At 40.4% G+C, this 19,219-nt stretch overlaps 1 protein-coding gene across 1 annotated transcript in view; it reads right to left on the bottom strand.

Moving 5' to 3' along the window:
• DNAH2 (dynein axonemal heavy chain 2) overlaps positions 1-19,219 on the bottom strand; it is a 456,831-nt gene that overhangs the window by 74,780 nt on the left and 362,832 nt on the right. Inside the window, exons 67-70 of the mRNA XM_053719507.1 lie at positions 10,940-11,006; positions 6,247-6,397; positions 5,648-5,796; positions 5,290-5,423 (exon numbers count right to left, since the gene is read on the bottom strand). Of these exons, the coding sequence (XP_053575482.1) occupies positions 5,290-5,423; positions 5,648-5,796; positions 6,247-6,397; positions 10,940-11,006 (501 nt within the window). The remainder of the gene's footprint in view (positions 1-5,289; positions 5,424-5,647; positions 5,797-6,246; positions 6,398-10,939; positions 11,007-19,219) is intronic.

The following is a 19,219-nucleotide window of genomic DNA, read 5'->3' on the forward strand; positions in this document are numbered from 1 at the left end:
ACACAAATGAAATCATGACAGAACAGATAGATGAAGTATATAATGTAACAAGTAGCACTAGAGAGAACAGGGATTTTTCTGAGACATGTGATATTATCACTTTGGAAAGTCTTTTACAAGATACTGATAATGGTGAAAGTCCAAATTTGATTAATTTTCCCAGATTTAAAAAACAGACAACCTTTTATCCCATACATAGTCGAGGGAAAGCACTTGAGTTGTTCCATAAATGTGTAGTTGATGATCTCACTAGTCTACACCAGTCAAACAAAGTCAGAAGTCACAATTTAACAGTAAATGAAAAATTGGCACTAAACAGCCTCAAAAGTAATGAATCTATCGTCATAAAAAAAGCCGATAAGGGAGGAAGTGTTGTTGTTATGGACAAAACAGCATATATTTCAGAAGCTAAAAGACAGCTAGAAGATACTACTACATATGTCACTCTAACTAGTAACCCAACTAATAGGTTTCAAAAAGAACTCTACAGTTTATTGGATGATGGCATGCAGTATGGCATTTTGGATGGGGAAACACTGAAATATCTATATGTGGTTAATCCTATCACTCCAGTGTTTCACCACCTGCCCAAAGTTCATAAATGTCTTTCCGATGTAAAGGGGCGCCCAATCGTTTCAGGCATTGGCTCCCTTTTGGAGCCATTGTCTGAATGGTTGGACGCCATCCTCCAACCAATTGTCCTCAACTTACATAGTTATATCAGGGACACGACACATGTATTGCAGCTCCTAGAAGATTTCATATGGACCACAGACCATAGTTGGTTGGCGGTGGATGTGGTATCATTATACTCCAGTATTCCACAAGATTTGGGAGTAAAAGCCATTAAATATTTTCTGGAGCTGCACTACAACATGGAGGAATACCTAATGGATTACATACTTAGGGTTACTACCTTTTTGCTGCAGCACAACTACTTCCTTTTTGAGGGCACTTACTATCTGCAGAGACAGGGCACGGCAATGGGGGCAAAATTTGCCCCCTCCTATGCCAACATTTTTATGGGTTGGCTGGAAAGGTGCTTTGTCTATGCAGATAGTAATCCCTATAGGAGACATATCAGCCTGTATAGGCGCTTTATTGACGATTTACTTCTGATATGGAAATCGAGTGAGGCAGAGGCAAGTGACTTTGTGCGCTACCTTAATGAAAGTGAAAATGGTGTGAATTTCACTTTTGAGTGGAATAAATCAACCATTAACTATCTGGATGTCACCCTTAGAGGGGTTGCTGACACAGGAAAAGTCATCACCCGCCTCTATAGGAAGCCTATTTCGGGTAACACACTCCTGCATAGCAGAAGTGCTCACCCGAAGCATGTTTTCCGAGGGATAGCCAAAGGTCAGCTATTGCGGACAAGACGTATCTGTAATACTGAGACAGACTTTGAGGAAGAGAGTACACACATGGTAAATCGATTGATAGAGAGAGGGTACCAGCCCAATATGGTGGAAAATGTGGCTAAGGAGGTGAGGAAAGTGGACAGACGTGATACCTTCAGAAGTAGACCAAACAAAAAGGGTGATAATAAAATCCTTTTTGTTACTCAATACTCTTCTGAATATAATGACATTTGTAATATCATAAGAAAATATTTCCCATTGTTATATGGGGATAAGGCCTTAAAAAAGACAGTGGAAAAGGGTTTCAATTGTGTTTATTCTAGGGGTCCAACTCTAGGTAACATTTTATCTCCATCCCTTTTACCCCAAAAGGAGACATCAGCCACATGGCTAGCTGTGAATGGTACATACAAATGCAGCAGTGGCAGATGTAAGGCGTGTGACTTTATAACAGAGGGAAAGAGATTCTACTCTTATGTAACCAATGATGCATTTGATACAAAAGGATGCATCAGGTGCTCAACCCAATTCGTCGTGTACCTCATTGAATGCACTCAACATCGCCGGCAATATGTAGGTATGACTACGAGAGATGTCCGTACGAGGATACGAGAACATCTAGGATATATCAAAAATGAAAAAACTTGTTCGGCTTTGGCAAAGCATTTCATTGAGGTACACGACGGAGATGTCAGTACATTTAATTGGAGGGCAATTGAACAGATTAAGCAACCCTCAAGAGGGGGTAATAAAGATGAGATCCTAGCCAGACAGGAAGCCTTCTGGATTTTCAAACTCTGTACACAGGTGCCGGAGGGCTTCAATTCTGAGTTTGATCTCATCAATCATTGGCATTAATGAATATTTTCCACTCTGACTTTATCTGATATTTATTTTTGAGCTTATATATTAAGGGTCTTTTCAGAGGTCTGCTGAGAGTTCCATTATTACCTACACTGTTACCCTTTACATATTTATCCCATTGATTTGGACTGGTGCCCACTAGACCATATTTGTAACAATCATAATAGTTGTAATATTTGTAATACTGCCAATCTTCCACCGTGACTGATCTGGCAACAGTTTCTCTTGAAAACAAAACACAGATATATATTGTTGCAATATTGTGATTGACAAGCTGGTTTCTGCTTTATAGATTCAAACTCACGGACTGGCTATATGTATAATATATATTACTATGGGCACTTTGAATGTGTTTAAACATACTCAATAGTAACATACATGTGTTAGAAAAAATATTTTATGGCTATCATTATCAAATAGTTTTCCCATGTTTTTTCCTTAATAATAGCTCTTATGGCAAATGAATTTGTTGGCGTTATCTATCACCACACATCTGTCCAAATATTTTAAGGTTTAAAGCAATATTTGTTTATCATGAGAATGGTCCTATTATTATTGATGGCATCTATGTTTTCTAAACTAGGCGAAAAATTTAAGAGGGCCCTTACGAATTTAGTAACCATATATATATATATATATATTTTTTTTGTATATCGTTGGAAATATATTCATTAACAGCCTATTGAGTGTTGAATAATTAACCATTGCTATTTCTAACATGATTACACCTTAGCTCTAAATGAAAGGTTCTACAATCTATTAGTAAAGGTTTTCTCCGCTCATTGCATAGAGCTCTAACCTGCAGGCCAGCTTTCAAGATTACTAGATCATTGCATTGTATAAATTTATAAATTGTATTTTGTATTAAACAAGCGATTTAATTAATGTTCTATAGCCATAGTTGAAATATTTTCATGTTAAATGCTGCATTTAGATGCAACAAGTAATTTACTAGTAAGAGGTTAATATGTAAGGGAGGGGTTGTAACCTCCCATTAACATTGACCAATCACTGTGTTAAGCAATCCCTTTAAATATGTTCACCTCTTAAGTGACTGCAGGTTTATGATTACGGCATTGCCGAAACTAGTCAACCACCTGCATTCCTTTTACCTGTTTGCTGTGATGTGAAGTAATGTTTTAAACAAGAAGAATAAAGAATTGGTTTTTATGCACACAAGGAACCGACTGCTGCCTCATCTTTTGCTATCTATTTATTTTGGGATGACAAGGAGTCCCTGTTCTTTGGCAGTTTGTCCCTTCGAAGATCCTCAAACTTCGGTTCTCACTGTGAAGTCAATACAGTGCAAGCACCGTGTCTCCTGGATGGTGATAGGCTGAAGGCGGCACACCCCCAACTACGCACAACCCCGATGACGTCACACGCCAAGCTGCGGAGGCCCGACATTTGAAACTAGAAGCGGTACGGAGAGGAGTTAATTCCTATAGGTGAACCGGCGGCTCTAGCCGCAGATTGTCCCCATTTAGGATTATACCTCTGAGGAATTCGCCACTTTAAGTTTCTTTTGGGCCGTTAAGAAACCTCCTATGGCAGAAGGGTGAGTCTTTTACTTTCACCCTATTCCGCATCAGTGGATGCCTTGGAGGATTGAGGTTGTTGAAGCTTCCTTGGGGGGTGTGTATGTTAAGCCTATATGCCTGTTTTTCACGGAACATTGCCTTAAAGTGACATTTTAAACCGAAGTTCAGATATCCACTAGAGTGTGTTTGTTTCGCCTGGGATAATTTTCTATTGTTGTATGTATATACATTGTTTAATGTATATGTATTGTATAGTATAGTGTTAGAATATGTATGTAAACTTAAGGCGTGATTGTAAAAATCTTGTATTGTGTCCTTAGGTGTTTTATTTTACTTATTTTAAGAATGCGATTATGCAATTGCAATATTCATATTTCATAATATTGCAAATGCGATGGCGCAATAGTGTTTTACATATAATATTGCAATCACACTGTAGCAAACGTTTGCGCCTCAGCAAGGGTGTTAGTCCCCCCCTCCCCACACTTTTTGTATTCCACTGAAGTCAATGGGGGCATACGTTAATGCAGTCATGATATTTGAAGTTCGGCTTTTTGCACACGTCGAGTAAGCGCTTGTGTGAAAACTTCTAATACACACGCTACCTGACGTACGGAAAAAGCTTACTTCTAGCGGAGTTAATGCGTGAGCGGAAGAGCTAAATAGCGTGCCACTTGTAATTTAGCCCAAAGTGTTGTATCCATGCAAACTGCAAGTCTACTATGAACAAGGTTTAGTAAGTGTTTATACATTCTGGTTAACAAAGGCTTCAGTCTTTTGCTACTCAAAGTCGAAAGTGAACCAATATCCTGTTGTGGGAAAATAAATAAATACATAAATAAACATACTGAGGGGATTTATTAACCCATTTGTTTACATGGTGATTCTTCATAGAGTAATTGCATGTAATGTACTGAGACTAAAAAGCTTACCTAACACCCTGCCTGCCCAAATACCTGATAGTAAGTCTGCAGTAACAGTCTTGGGGTTATATCCATGTTATTTGTACATTCATACACTCTTCATCTATCTATCTATCTATCTATCTATCTATCTATCTATCTATCTATCTATCTATATATCTATGTTATCTATCAATCTTATCAATAAATCTTATTTATCAATCCTCTATTTATCTATCTATATATCTAATCCATATCTATCTATCTATCTTTCTATCTATCTATCAATCTATCTAATCCATATCTATCTATCTATCATCTATCTATCTATCATCTATCTATCTATCTATCTATCTATCTATCTATCTATCTATCTATCTATCTATCTATCTATCTGTTATCTATCAATCTTATCAATAAATCTTATTTATCAATCCTCTATTTATCTATCTATCTAATCCATATCTACCTATCTATCTATCTTATGTATATTATCCATCTATCTAACTTATCCATTTATCTATCTTATTATCTATCTATCTTATTATCTATCTATCTATCTATCTATCTATCTATCTATCTATCTATCTATCTATCTATCTATCTATGTAAACTCACCTCAGAATTTCATCTTCCAATTCCTGCAGTTTACGTTTTCCAGCAGCGATATTCAAGACCAGAGATTGTTTCTGCTCCTCGAGATCAGGGCGCTCCTTCCGCACAACACTGCCCAATAATTGATCTTCCAAACCCTGAAGGAAGTTATCACTAATCAATGATAGTTTACCCCAGTTTCTAAATATAAATATTTGTGCCACCCCTATATATAAGCACATTCCTCTTTGTATACATGCAAGTAATAGAAAGCATAGCATGCTCTCTCCTTGCATACAGGAGCCATCTAACTAACTTTCCCAACTCTGTTGATACCGGGGATATATAATAAAACTGTTGCTTTGTGCGTGGGACTCATTACCTGCTCTTTGACAGCAAAGTTGACAATGGTTGTTTGGGAACTGATCTCAGGTGTATAATGTGGGTTGGAAAGTTTAGTAGTAATGTAGAATCGGAATTCAGGATTGTACACAATGTCCTTATCACCAAGGTGTATCTGTAGTTGTCCTCCTGTGTAACACAAATGTTAATATTAAGCACCATTTAGTTCCCCTGTAAGGTCTGCTTCCTTACCGTCCACTACCCACCTGCTGTATCACTCTGATAGCCCCTCCATCATCTCCTCATACCAACACCAACAAAGTCCTTAACAGTACTCTGGTACACATCAACCTATGCCCAAACTATGCCAACAGCAGCTAACTGCCCACTACACTACACTATACTACAGCACACTTCACCCAGAAGCAACTCCTCCGCTCCATCTTCCTCATTATCTTGTGGTAATAGCTCCATATAAGATGTCCCTTTAACTCCTCTTATTGCCGTTTGTAATGTAAACTTGTAATATATCCTATTCTATATCTCACTTTTCTATAACTTTGTCTATTGCCACAGTTATTATTCTATGTAACCCTTCCTGTGCCTCCTCCTCTCCTCCCAATTTCTTCCCAAACTTACCCACTTTGGTGACTGATTTACTTAAGATGGGTGCCAATGATGGGTCAAGATCCTCCTGGACATTTTGTAACAATACTGGGGTTCCAAATTGTATGGCCTGTTCTAGAGCCCGCATATAATCTGGCATTTGTAAGTCAATCACCTTCAAACCCTGAGTGAAAAATAAAATTAAAAATGTAATGTTCTGAGACATAAGATCATATATCTATATATTTTGAGGTATTCCAATTGAGTCAGCTTAAAGGGAAATTAAACAGTAAACAGTTAGTAAAAATAACATAAAAAAGAAACAAATTGTGTTGAAAACAGCAAACAACTTACTTGATTTGTTGCAAAACTGGCACTTAGAAAATCACAGTGTAGCCCCTGCCTACAGCTAGATAAGTGAACAGACATGCAGAGAACTTAGGTTGCCTCTTCTGAGTATGGGCAGAACCCTAGTTCCTGTCTTTCTAGAGTACACTAAATAGTAAACCAGCTAATGTTACTCTAGAAGATTTATGACATCAAGCTAGATATGCCTTCCTATAGAGAACCCAGCCCCTTTTGGGGCTGTGATGGGAAGTAATAGACACTGAACAAATAATTAAAAAAATAAATGAAAAGGTAAAATTATTTTAAAATGACAAATAATACATATTGCAATAATTTCTACTAAGTATATGCCACTGCTTTTTATTACAACAAGAAAACAGACTGTTTTATATCCCTTTAAGTAGCATTGCTCTGGAGATGGCAGTGTTGTTTTGTAGTTCATTGTTTATTGGTTACATAGACTTTAGAAATTACTTGACCATGGATAATGAATTATAAACCTGCTATAGACAATGGAACTATTTTCATCCTACGCCATTATATATCTATAGTTATATCTATTAGTTAATAGAAAGTAAAAATGTATAGAAAACATAATTTATGCTTACCTGATAATATCCCTTATGGGATTTTAACTCCTCCCAACAGGAAGTGCAAGAGGATCACCCAAGCAGAGCTGCTATATAGCTCCTCCCCTCTACGTCACACCCAGTCATTCGACCGAGAACCAAACGCGGAAGGAGAAACTATAGGGTGCAGTGGTGACTGGAGTATAATTTAAAAATTTAGACCTGCCTTAAAAAACAGGGCGGGCCGTGGACTGACTACACTACAGGAGAAAGGAATTTATCAGGTAAGCATAAATTATGTTTTCTCCTGTTAAGTGTAGTCAGTCCACGGGTCATCATTACTTATGGGATACCAATACCAAAGCTAAGTACACGGATGACGGGAGGGACAGGCAGGATCTCTATACGGAAGGAACCACTGCCTGAAGAACCTTTCTCCCAAAAACAGCCTCCGAAGAAGCAAAAGTGTCAAATTTGTAAAATTTGGAAAAAGTATGAAGAGAAGACCAAGTTGCAGCCTTGCAAATCTGTTCAACAGAGGCCTCGTTCTTAAAGGCCCAAGTGGAAGCCACAGCTCTAGTAGAATGAGCTGTAATCCTTTCAGGAGGTTGCTGTCCAGCAGTCTCATAGGCTAAGCGTATTATGCTACGAAGCCAAAAGGATAGAGAGGTAGCAGATGCTTTTTGACCTCTCCTCTGTCCAGAATAAACGACAAACAGGGAAGAAGTTTGTTGAAAATCTTTAGTTGCCTGTAAATAAAATTTCAGGGCACGGACTACATCTAGATTGTGCAGAAGTCGTTCCTTCTTTGAAGAAGGGTTAGGACACAATGATGGAACAACAATCTCTTGATTGATATTCTTGTTAGTGACTACCTTAGGTAAGAACCCAGGTTTAGTACGCAGAACTACCTTATCTGAATGAAAAATCAGATACGGAGAATCACAATGTAAGGCTGATAATTCAGAGACTCTACGAGCCGAGGAAATAGCCATTAAAAACAGAACTTTCCAAGATAACAGCTTGATATCAATGGAGTGAAGGGGTTCAAACGGAACACCCTGTAAAACGTTAAGAACTAAGTTTAAGCTCCACGGCGGAGCAACAGATTTAAACACAGGCTTAATCCTGGCCAAAGCCTGACAAAAAGCCTGAACGTCTGGAACTTCTGACAGACGCTTGTGTAAAAGGATGGACAGAGCTGAGATCTGTCCCTTTAACGAACTAGCAGATAAACCCTTTTCTAAACCTTCTTGTAGTAACCCTTGGATTCGCACCAGTGTAAGTATTTACGCCATATTTTATGGTAATTTTTCCTGGTAACAGGTTATTTAGAAGTTACATCAGCTGACCAGGATTTTAGCCACAGCGCTCTGTGTGCCTGAATGGCGAATCCGGAATTCTTAGCCGCAAGTTTAGTTAAATGTACTACGGCATCAGAAATAAATGAATTAGCTAGCTTAAGGGTTTTAAGCTTAAGTGAAATCTCATCTAATGTCGCTGAGTCAAGGGTCTCTTCCAGAGACTCAAACCAAAATGCTGCCGCAGCCGTGACAGGCCCAATGCATGCAAGGGGTTGTAATATAAAACCTTGTTGAACAAACATTTTCTTAAGGTAACCCTCTAACTTTTTATCCATTGGATCTGAAAAGGCACAGCTATCCTCCACCGGGATAGTGGTACGCTTAGCTAAAGTAGAAACTGCTCCCTCCACCTTAGGGACCGTTTGCCATAAGTCCCGTGTGGTGGCGTCTATTGGAAACATTTTTCTGAATATAGGAGGGGGTGAGAAAGGCACACCGGGTCTGTCCCACTCCTTAGTAATAATTTCAGTAAGTCTCTTAGGTATAGGAAAAACGTCAGTACTCGTCGGTACCGCAAAATATTTATCCAACCTACACATTTTCTCTGGGATTGCAACTGTGTTACAATCATTCAGAGCCGCTAACACCTCCCCTAGCAATACACGGAGGTTTTCCAGCTTAAACTTAAAATTTTAAATGTCTGAATCCAATTTATTTGGATCAGATCCGTCACCCGCAGAATGAAGCTCTCCGTCCTCATGCTCTGCATATTGTGACGCAGTATCAGACATGGCCCTAGCATTATCAGTATACTCTGTTCTCATCCCAGAGTGATCTTGTTTACCTCTAAGTTCTGGCAATTTAGACAAAACTTCAGTCATAACATTAGCCATGTCCTAAGTGATTTGTAATGGCCGCCCTGATGTACTTGGCGTTACAATATCACGCACCTCCTGAGCGGGAGATGCAGGTACTGACACGTGAGGAGAGTTAGTCGGCATAACTTCCCCCTCGTTGTCTGGTGAATGTTGCTTAACATGTATAGATTGATTTTTATTTAAAGTAGCATCAATGCAATTAGTACATAAATTTATATTGGGCTCCACCTTGGCTTTTGAACATATTGCACAAAGAGTTTCCTCTGTGTCAGACATGTTTAAACAAACTAGCAATTAGACTAGCAAGCTTGGAAATACTTTTCAACTAAATTTACAAGCAATATGTAAAATCATTACTGTGCCTTTAAGAAGCACACAAAAAACTGACACAGTTGAATAAAAATGAACCGGATTAGTTATATAAACCAATTTTAGCAAAGGATTGCACACATTAGCAATGGATGATTAACCCTTAATATCAGAAAAAAACGTATAACAATTGACAATATAAGCGTTTTTATCACAGTCAAGCACAGTCTCACAGATCTGCTGTGAGTGATTACCTCCCTCAAAACTAGTTTTGAAGACCCCTGAACTCTGTGGAGACGTCCTGGATCATGCAGGGAGAAAAAGACAGACTGTGACTGAATTTCTGATGCGTAGTAAAAGCGCCAAAATAGGCCCCTCCCACTCACACTACAACAGTGAGGGAAGCTCAGTAAACTGTTTTAATTTAAAACAACGACAGCCATGTGGAAAATAAAGCCCAAAACAATTTTCACCAAGTACCTCAGATAATTAAACGATTTAACATGCCAGTAAACGTTTAAAATCTAATATATGAAATGTCATTAAAAAGCCTGCTGCTAGTCGCTCACACTGCAAGTTAGGCTAAAAGTTATATGCATACAGTATTTTCCCAGTGAAGTGCCATTCCCCAGAAATACTTAAGTGTAAACATATATACATGTCAGCCTGATACCAGTTGCTACTACTGCATTTAAGGCTGTACTTACATTATATCGGTATTAGCAGTATTTTCAAAGTCAATTCCATTCCTTAGAAAATAATATACTGCAACATACCTCTTTGCAGGTGAACCTGCCCGCTGTCCCCTGATCTGAAGTTACCTTACTCCTCAGAATGGCCGAGAACAGCAAACGGATCTTAGTTACGTCCGCTAAGATCATATACAAAAACTCAGGTAGATTCTTCTTCAAATTCTGCCTGAGAAGGAAACAACACACTCCGGTGTCGTTTAAAATAACAAACTTTTGATTGAAGATATAAAAAACTAAGTTTAATCACCACAGTCCTCTCACACATCCTATCTATTAGTTGGGTGCAAGAGAATGACTGGGTGTGACGTAGAGGGGAGGAGCTATATAGCAGCTCTGCTTGGGTGATCCTCTTGCACTTCCTGTTGGGGAGGAGTTAATATCCCATAAGTAATGATGACCCGTGGACTGACTACACTTAACAGGAGAAATGGTGCATAATTTGTTTCTATCTCGGATACAACAGAATACATCTCCATAAGTTTAATGTTAATAACAAAATAGTAAAGTAAAACTGATGGTGGGACATTTGAAAGTGAATACACAGTGGCAACTGGTTACTTTCCTACCTTTGTGGATTCCATATTTTTTATCCATTTAGTAGCCTGTCCCTGTGGGTCAACCATTAAAGGCCATCTGTACAAGAAACATAACAATGAAAAGGCTTGTTACAAAGAATGAATTTCACATTACATATCTAGCAGGAAGCATATATATGTATTTTACAAACCAGATGATTACTGGAGAATATGAGGATAGCCAATAATCACTGGGAAAGATAATGAGAACCAAAGTATCATGTAAGGATCCAACTCCAGTCTTCAAGAATCTCTAATAAGTAAGGTTTTTAGGATATTTCTACAAATTTCTATTAGCTGTAAAGAGTATAAACATCCTGAAATGCCATGTTAAAGGGATACTAAACCCACATTTTTTTCTTTTATGATTCAGATAGAGCATGCAATTTTAAGCAACTTTCTTATTTACTCCTATAATCAATTTTTCTTTGTTCTCTTGCTATCTTTATTTAAAAAGCAGGAATGTAATTTTTAGCAGCCAGCCCATTTTAGGTTCAGCAACATGGAAAGTGCTTGCTTATTGGTGGCTTACATTTAACCACCAATAAGCAAGCATAACCCAGGTTCTCAACCAAAAATGGGCCAGCTCCTATGCATCATATTCCTGCTTTTTAAATAAAAATAGCAAGAGAACAAAGAAAATGTGATAATATGAGTAAATTAGAAAGTTGCCTAAAATTGCATGCTCTATCTCAATCATGAAAGAAAAAAATTGGGTTTAGTGTCCCTTTAAGTTAGATTAAATGAGTTGATTGGCTGCTTATGTTTAAAGGGCACTAGTTGTGATGATCACCTTTTACAATGCTACTGGAATGCAGATCTGGAAGCTGATTGTAAATGGCAAAGTAACTGCCTGTATAGCATGGCTTTACATATCCTGTAAAGTTAACACAAGCAGTTTTTTTTAAAGAAAATGTACTGCTATCCTATAAGATTTGTTTTTATTTTAGAAAAAACATAATTTATGCTTACCTGATAAATTTATTTCTCTTGTAGTGTATCCAGTCCACGGATCATCCATTACTTGTGGGATATTCTCCTTCCCAACAGGAAGTTGCAAGAGGATCACCCACAGCAGAGCTGCTATATAGCTCCTCCCCTCACTGCCATTTCCAGTCATTCGACCGAAACAAGCCGAGAAAGGAGAAACCATAGGGTGCAGTGGTGACTGTAGTTTAATTAAAATTTAGACCTGCCTGAAAAGGACAGGGCGGGCCGTGGACTGGATACACTACAAGAGAAATAAATTTATCAGGTAAGCATAAATTATGTTTTCTCTTGTTAAGTGTATCCAGTCCACGGATCATCCATTACTTGTGGGATACCAATACCAAAGCTAAAGTACACGGATGATGGGAGGGACAAGGCAGGAACTTAAACGGAAGGAACCACTGCCTGTAGAACCTTTCTCCCAAAAACAGCCTCCGAAGAAGCAAAAGTGTCAAATTTCTAAAATTTGGAAAAAGTATGAAGGGAAGACCAAGTTGCAGCCTTGCAAATCTGTTCAACAGAGGCCTCATTTTTAAAGGCCCAGGTGGAAGCCACAGCTCTAGAAGAATGATCTGTAATCCTTTCAGGAGGCTGCTGTCCAGCAGTCTCATAGGCTAAACGGATTATACTCCGAAGCCAAAAAGAAAACAGAATTTATGTTTACCTGATAAATTTCTTTCTCCAACGGTGTGTCCGGTCCACGGCGTCATCCTTACTTGTGGGATATTCTCCTCCCCAACAGGAAATGGCAAAGAGCCCAGCAAAGCTGGTCACATGATCCCTCCTAGGCTCCGCCTACCCCAGTCATTCGACCGACGTTAAGGAGGAATATTTGCATAGGAGAAACCATATGGTACCGTGGTGACTGTAGTTAAAGAAAATAAATTATCAGACCTGATTAAAAAACCAGGGCGGGCCGTGGACCGGACACACCGTTGGAGAAAGAAATTTATCAGGTAAACATAAATTCTGTTTTCTCCAACATAGGTGTGTCCGGTCCACGGCGTCATCCTTACTTGTGGGAACCAATACCAAAGCTTTAGGACACGGATGAAGGGAGGGAGCAAATCAGGTCACCTAAATGGAAGGCACCACGGCTTGCAAAACCTTTCTCCCAAAAATAGCCTCAGAAGAAGCAAAAGTATCAAACTTGTAAAATTTGGTAAAAGTGTGCAGTGAAGACCAAGTCGCTGCCCTACATATCTGATCAACAGAAGCCTCGTTCTTGAAGGCCCATGTGGAAGCCACAGCCCTAGTGGAATGAGCTGTGATTCTTTCGGGAGGCTGCCGTCCGGCAGTCTCGTAAGCCAATCTGATGATGCTTTTAATCCAAAAAGAGAGAGAGGTAGAAGTTGCTTTTTGACCTCTCCTTTTACCTGAATAAACAACAAACAAGGAAGATGTTTGTCTAAAATCCTTTGTAGCATCTAAATAGAATTTTAGAGCGCGAACAACATCCAAATTGTGCAACAAACGTTCCTTCTTTGAAACTGGTTTCGGACACAGAGAAGGTACGATAATCTCCTGGTTAATGTTTTTGTTAGAAACAACTTTTGGAAGAAAACCAGGTTTAGTACGTAAAACCACCTTATCTGCATGGAAAACCAGATAAGGAGGAGAACACTGCAGAGCAGATAATTCTGAAACTCTTCTAGCAGAAGAAATTGCAACTAAAAACAAAACTTTCCAAGATAATAACTTAATATCAACGGAATGTAAGGGTTCAAACGGAACCCCCTGAAGAACTGAAAGAACTAAATTGAGACTCCAAGGAGGAGTCAAAGGTTTGTAAACAGGCTTGATTCTAACCAGAGCCTGAACAAAGGCTTGAACATCTGGCACAGCTGCCAGCTTTTTGTGAAGTAACACCGACAAGGCAGAAATCTGTCCTTTCAGGGAACTTGCCGATAATCCTTTTTCCAATCCTTCTTGAAGGAAGGATAGAATCCTAGGAATCTTAACCTTGTCCCAAGGGAATCCTTTAGATTCACACCAACAGATATATTTTTTCCAAATTTTGTGGTAAATCTTTCTAGTTACAGGCTTTCTGGCCTGAACAAGAGTATCGATAACAGAATCTGAGAAACCTCGCTTCGATAAAATCAAGCGTTCAATCTCCAAGCAGTCAGCTGGAGTGAAACCAGATTCGGATGTTCGAACGGACCCTGAACAAGAAGGTCTCGTCTCAAAGGTAGCTTCCAAGGTGGAGCCGATGACATATTCACCAGATCTGCATACCAAGTCCTGCGTGGCCACGCAGGAGCTATCAAGATCACCGACGCCCACTCCTGATTGATCCTGGCTACCAGCCTGGGGATGAGAGGAAACGGCGGGAACACATAAGCTAGTTTGAAGGTCCAAGGTGCTACTAGTGCATCCACTAGAGCCGCCTTGGGATCCCTGGATCTGGACCCGTAGGAGGGAACTTTGAAGTTCTGACGAGAGGCCATTAGATCCATGTCTGGAATGCCCCACAGCTGAGTGACTTGGGCAAAGATTTCCGGATGGAGTTCCCACTCCCCCGGATGCAATGTCTGACGACTCAGAAAATCCGCTTCCCAATTTTCCACTCCCGGGATGTGGATAGCAGACAGGTGGCAGGAGTGAGACTCCGCCCATAGAATAATCTTGGTCACTTCTTCCATCGCTAGGGAACTCCTTGTTCCCCCCTGATGGTTGATGTACGCAACAGTCGTCATGTTGTCTGATTGAAACCGTATGAACTTGGTCCTCGCTAGCTGAGGCCAAGCCTTGAGAGCATTGAATATCGCTCTCAGTTCCAGAATATTTATCGGTAGAAGAGATTCTTCCCGAGACCAAAGACCCTGAGCTTTCAGGGATCCCCAGACCGCGCCCCAGCCCATCAGACTGGCGTCGGTCGTGACAATGACCCACTCTGGTCTGCGGAATGTCATCCCTTGTGACAGGTTGTCCAGGGACAGCCACCAACGGAGTGAGTCTCTGGTCCTCTGATTTACTTGTATCTTGGAGACAAGTCTGTATAGTCCCCATTCCACTGACTGAGCATGCACAGTTGTAATGGTCTTAGATGAATGCGCGCAAAAGGAACTATGTCCATTGCCGCTACCATCAACCCGATCACTTCCATGCACTGAGCTACGGAAGGAAGAGGAACGGAATGAAGTATCCGACAAGAGTCCAGAAGTTTTGTTTTTCTGGCCTCTGTTAGAAAAATCCTCATTTCTGAGGAGTCTATAATTGTTCCCAAGAAGGGAACCCTTGTTGACGGGGATAGTGAACTCTTTTCCACGTTCACTTTCCAGCCGTGAGATCTGAGAAAGGCCAGGACGATGTCCGTGTGAGCCTTTGCTCGAGGGAGGGACGACGCTTGAATCAGAATGTCGTCCAGGTAAGGTACTACTGCAATGCCCCTTGGTCTTAGCACCGCTAGAAGGGACCCTAGTACCTTTGTGAAAATCCTTGGAGCAGTGGCTAATCCGAAAGGAAGCGCCACAAACTGGTAATGTTTGTCCAGGAATGCAAACCTTAGGAACCGATGATGTTCCTTGTGGATAGGAATATGTAGATACGCATCCTTTAAATCCACCGTGGTCATGAATTGACCTTCCTGGATGGAAGGAAGGATAGTTCGAATGGTTTCCATCTTGAACGATGGGACCTTGAGAAATTTGTTTAAGATCTTGAGATCTAAGATTGGTCTGAACGTTCCCTCTTTTTTGGGAACTATGAACAGATTGGAGTAGAACCCCATCCCTTGTTCTCTTAATGGAACAGGATGAATCACTCCCATTTTTAACAGGTCTTCTACACAATGTAAGAACGCCTGTCTTTTTATGTGGTCTGAAGACAACTGAGACCTGTGGAACCTTCCCCTTGGGGGAAGTCCCTTGAATTCCAGAAGATAACCCTGGGAGACTATTTCTAGCGCCCAAGGATCCAGAACATCTCTTGCCCAAGCCTGAGCGAAGAGAGAGAGTCTGCCCCCCACCAGATCCGGTCCCGGATCGGGGGCCAATATTTCATGCTGTCTTGGTAGCAGTGGCAGGTTTCTTGGCCTGCTTTCCCTTGTTCCAGCCTTGCATTGGTCTCCAAGCTGGCTTGGCTTGAGAAGTATTACCCTCTTGCTTAGAGGACGTAGCACTTTGGGCTGGTCCGTTTTTACGAAAGGGACGAAAATTAGGTCTATTTTTTGCCTTGAAAGGCCGATCCTGAGGAAGGGCGTGGCCCTTACCCCCAGTGATATCAGAGATAATCTCTTTCAAGTCAGGGCCAAACAGCGTTTTCCCCTTGAAAGGAATGTTTAGTAGCTTGTTCTTGGAAGACGCATCAGCCGACCAAGATTTCAACCAAAGCGCTCTGCGCGCCACAATAGCAAACCCAGAATTCTTAGCCGCTAACCTAGCCAATTGCAAAGTGGCGTCTAGAGTGAAAGAATTAGCCAATTTGAGAGCATTGATTCTGTCCATAATCTCCTCATAAGGAGGAGAATCACTATCGAGCACCTTTATCAGTTCATCTTTTTAAGCAAACCTTCTAATTTTTTATCCATAGGATCTTTGAAAGCACAACTATCCTCTATGGGTATAGTGGTGCGTTTGTTTAAAGTAGAAACCGCTCCCTCGACCTTGGGGACTGACTGCCATAAGTCCTTTCTGGGGTCGACCATAGGAAACAATTTTTTAAATATGGGGGGAGGGACGAAAGGAATACCGGGCCTTTCCCATTCTTTATTAACAATGTCCGCCACCCGCTTGGGTATAGGAAAAGCTTCTGGGAGCCCCGGCACCTCTAGGAACTTGTCCATTTTACATAGTTTCTCTGGGATGACCAACTTTTCACAATCATCCAGAGTGGATAATACCTCCTTAAGCAAAATGCGGAGGTGTTCCAACTTAAATTTAAATGTAATCACATCAGATTCAGCCTGATGAGAAATGTTCCCTGAATCAGTAATTTCTCCCTCAGACAAAACCTCCCTGGCCCCCTCAGATCGGGTTAGGGGCCCTTCAGAGATATTAATATCAGCGTCGTCATGCTCTTCAGTAACTAAAACAGAGCAGCCACGCTTACGCTGACAAGGGTTCATTTTGGCTAAAATGTTTTTGACAGAATTATCCATTACAGCCGTTAATTGTTGCATAGTAAGGAGTATTGGCGCGCTAGATGTACTAGGGGCCTCCTGAGTGGGCAAGACTCGTGTAGACGAAGGAGGGAATGATGCAGTACCATGCTTACTCCCCTCACTTGAGGAATCATCTTGGGCATCATTGTCATTATCACATAAATCACATTTATTTAAATGAATAGGAATTCTGGCTTCCCCACATTCAGAACACAGTCTATCTGGTAGTTCAGACATGTTAAACAGGCATAAACTTGATAAGAAAGTACAAAAAACGTTTTAAAATAAAACCGTTACCGTCACTTTAAATTTTAAACTGAACACACTTTAATACTGCAATTGCGAAAAAACATGAAGGAATTGTTCAAAATTCACCAAATTTTCACCACAGTGTCTTAAAGCCTTAAAAATATTGCACACCAAATTTGGAAGCTTTAACCCTTAAAATAACGGAACCGGAGCCGTTTTAAGCTTTAACCCCTTTACAGTCCCTGGTATCTGCTTTGCTGAGACCCAACCAAACCCAAAGGGGAATACGATACCAATGACGCCTTCAGAAAGTCTTTTCTAAGTATCAGAGCTCCTCTCACATGCGACTGCATGCCATGCCTCTCAAAAACAAGTGCGCCACACCGGCGCGAAAATGAGACTCTGCTTATGCTTTGGGAAAGCCCCTAAGAAATAAGGTGTCTAATACAGTGCCTGCCGATATTATTATATCAAAATACCCAGATAAAATGATTCCTCAAGGCTAAATATGTGTTAATAATGAATCGATTTAGCCCAGAAATGTCTACAGTCTAAATAAGCCCTTGTGAAGCCCTTATTTACGATCGTAATAAACATGGCTTACCGGATCCCATAGGGAAAATGACAGCTTCCAGCATTACATCGTCTTGTTAGAATGTGTCATACCTCAAGCAGCAAGAGACTGCACACTGTTCCCCCAACTGAAGTTAATTGCTCTCAACAGTCCTGTGTGGAACAGCCATGGATTTTAGTTACGGTTGCTAAAATCATTTTCCTCATACAAACAGAAATCTTCATCTCTTTTCTGTTTCTGAGTAAATAGTACATACCAGCACTATTTCAAAATAACAAACTCTTGATTGAATAATAAAAAACTACAGTTAAACACTAAAAAACTCTAAGCCATCTCCGTGGAGATGTTGCCTGTACAACGGCAAAGAGAATGACTGGGGTAGGCGGAGCCTAGGAGGGATCATGTGACCAGCTTTGCTGGGCTCTTTGCCATTTCCTGTTGGGGAGGAGAATATCCCACAAGTAAGGATGACGCCGTGGACCGGACACACCTATGTTGGAGAAAGAGAGGTTGCCGAGGCCTTCTGACCTCTCCTCTGTCCAGAGTAAACAACAAACAGGTTAGATGTTTGGCGAAAATCTTTAGTAGCCTGTAAGTAAAACTTCAAGGCACGGACTACGTCTAGATTATGCAAAAGACGTTCCTTCTTTAAAGAAGGATTAGGACATAATGATGGAACAACAATCTCTTGATTGATATTCTTGTTAGAAACCACCTTAGGTAAAAACCCAGGTTTTGTACGCAGAACAACTTTATCTGAATGAAAGATCAGATAAGGAGAATCACAATGTAAGGCAGATAACTCCGAGACTCTTCGAGCCGAGGAAATAGCCATCAGAAAAATAACTTTCCATGAAAGAAGTTTGATATCAATAGAATGAAGGGGTTCAAACGGAACCCCTTGAAGAACTTTAAGAACCAAGTTTAAGCTCCATGGAGGAGCAACAGGTTTAAACACAGGCTTAATTCTAACTAAAGCCTGACAAAATGCCTGAACGTCTGGAACTTCTGCCAGACGCTTGTGTAAAAGAATAGACAGAGCAGAAATCTGTCCCTTTAAAGAACTAGCTGATAATCCTTTGTCCAAACCCTCTTGGAGGAAGGACAATATCCTAGGAATCCTAACCCTACTCCATGAGTAATTCTTGGATTCACCCCAATGAAGATATTTACCCCATATCTTGTGGTAAATTTTCCTGGTGACAGGCTTTCGTGCCTGTATTAAGGTATCAATTACTGACTCGGAGAAGCCACGCTTTGATAGGATCAAGCGTTCAATCTCCATGCAGTCAGTCTCAGAGAAAGTAGATTTGGATGATTGAAAGGACCTTGTATTAGAAGGTCTTGTCTCAGA

This window comes from Bombina bombina, chromosome 6 (assembly GCF_027579735.1).
Source record: "Bombina bombina isolate aBomBom1 chromosome 6, aBomBom1.pri, whole genome shotgun sequence".
In the NCBI taxonomy this organism is placed as follows: domain Eukaryota; kingdom Metazoa; phylum Chordata; class Amphibia; order Anura; family Bombinatoridae; genus Bombina; species Bombina bombina.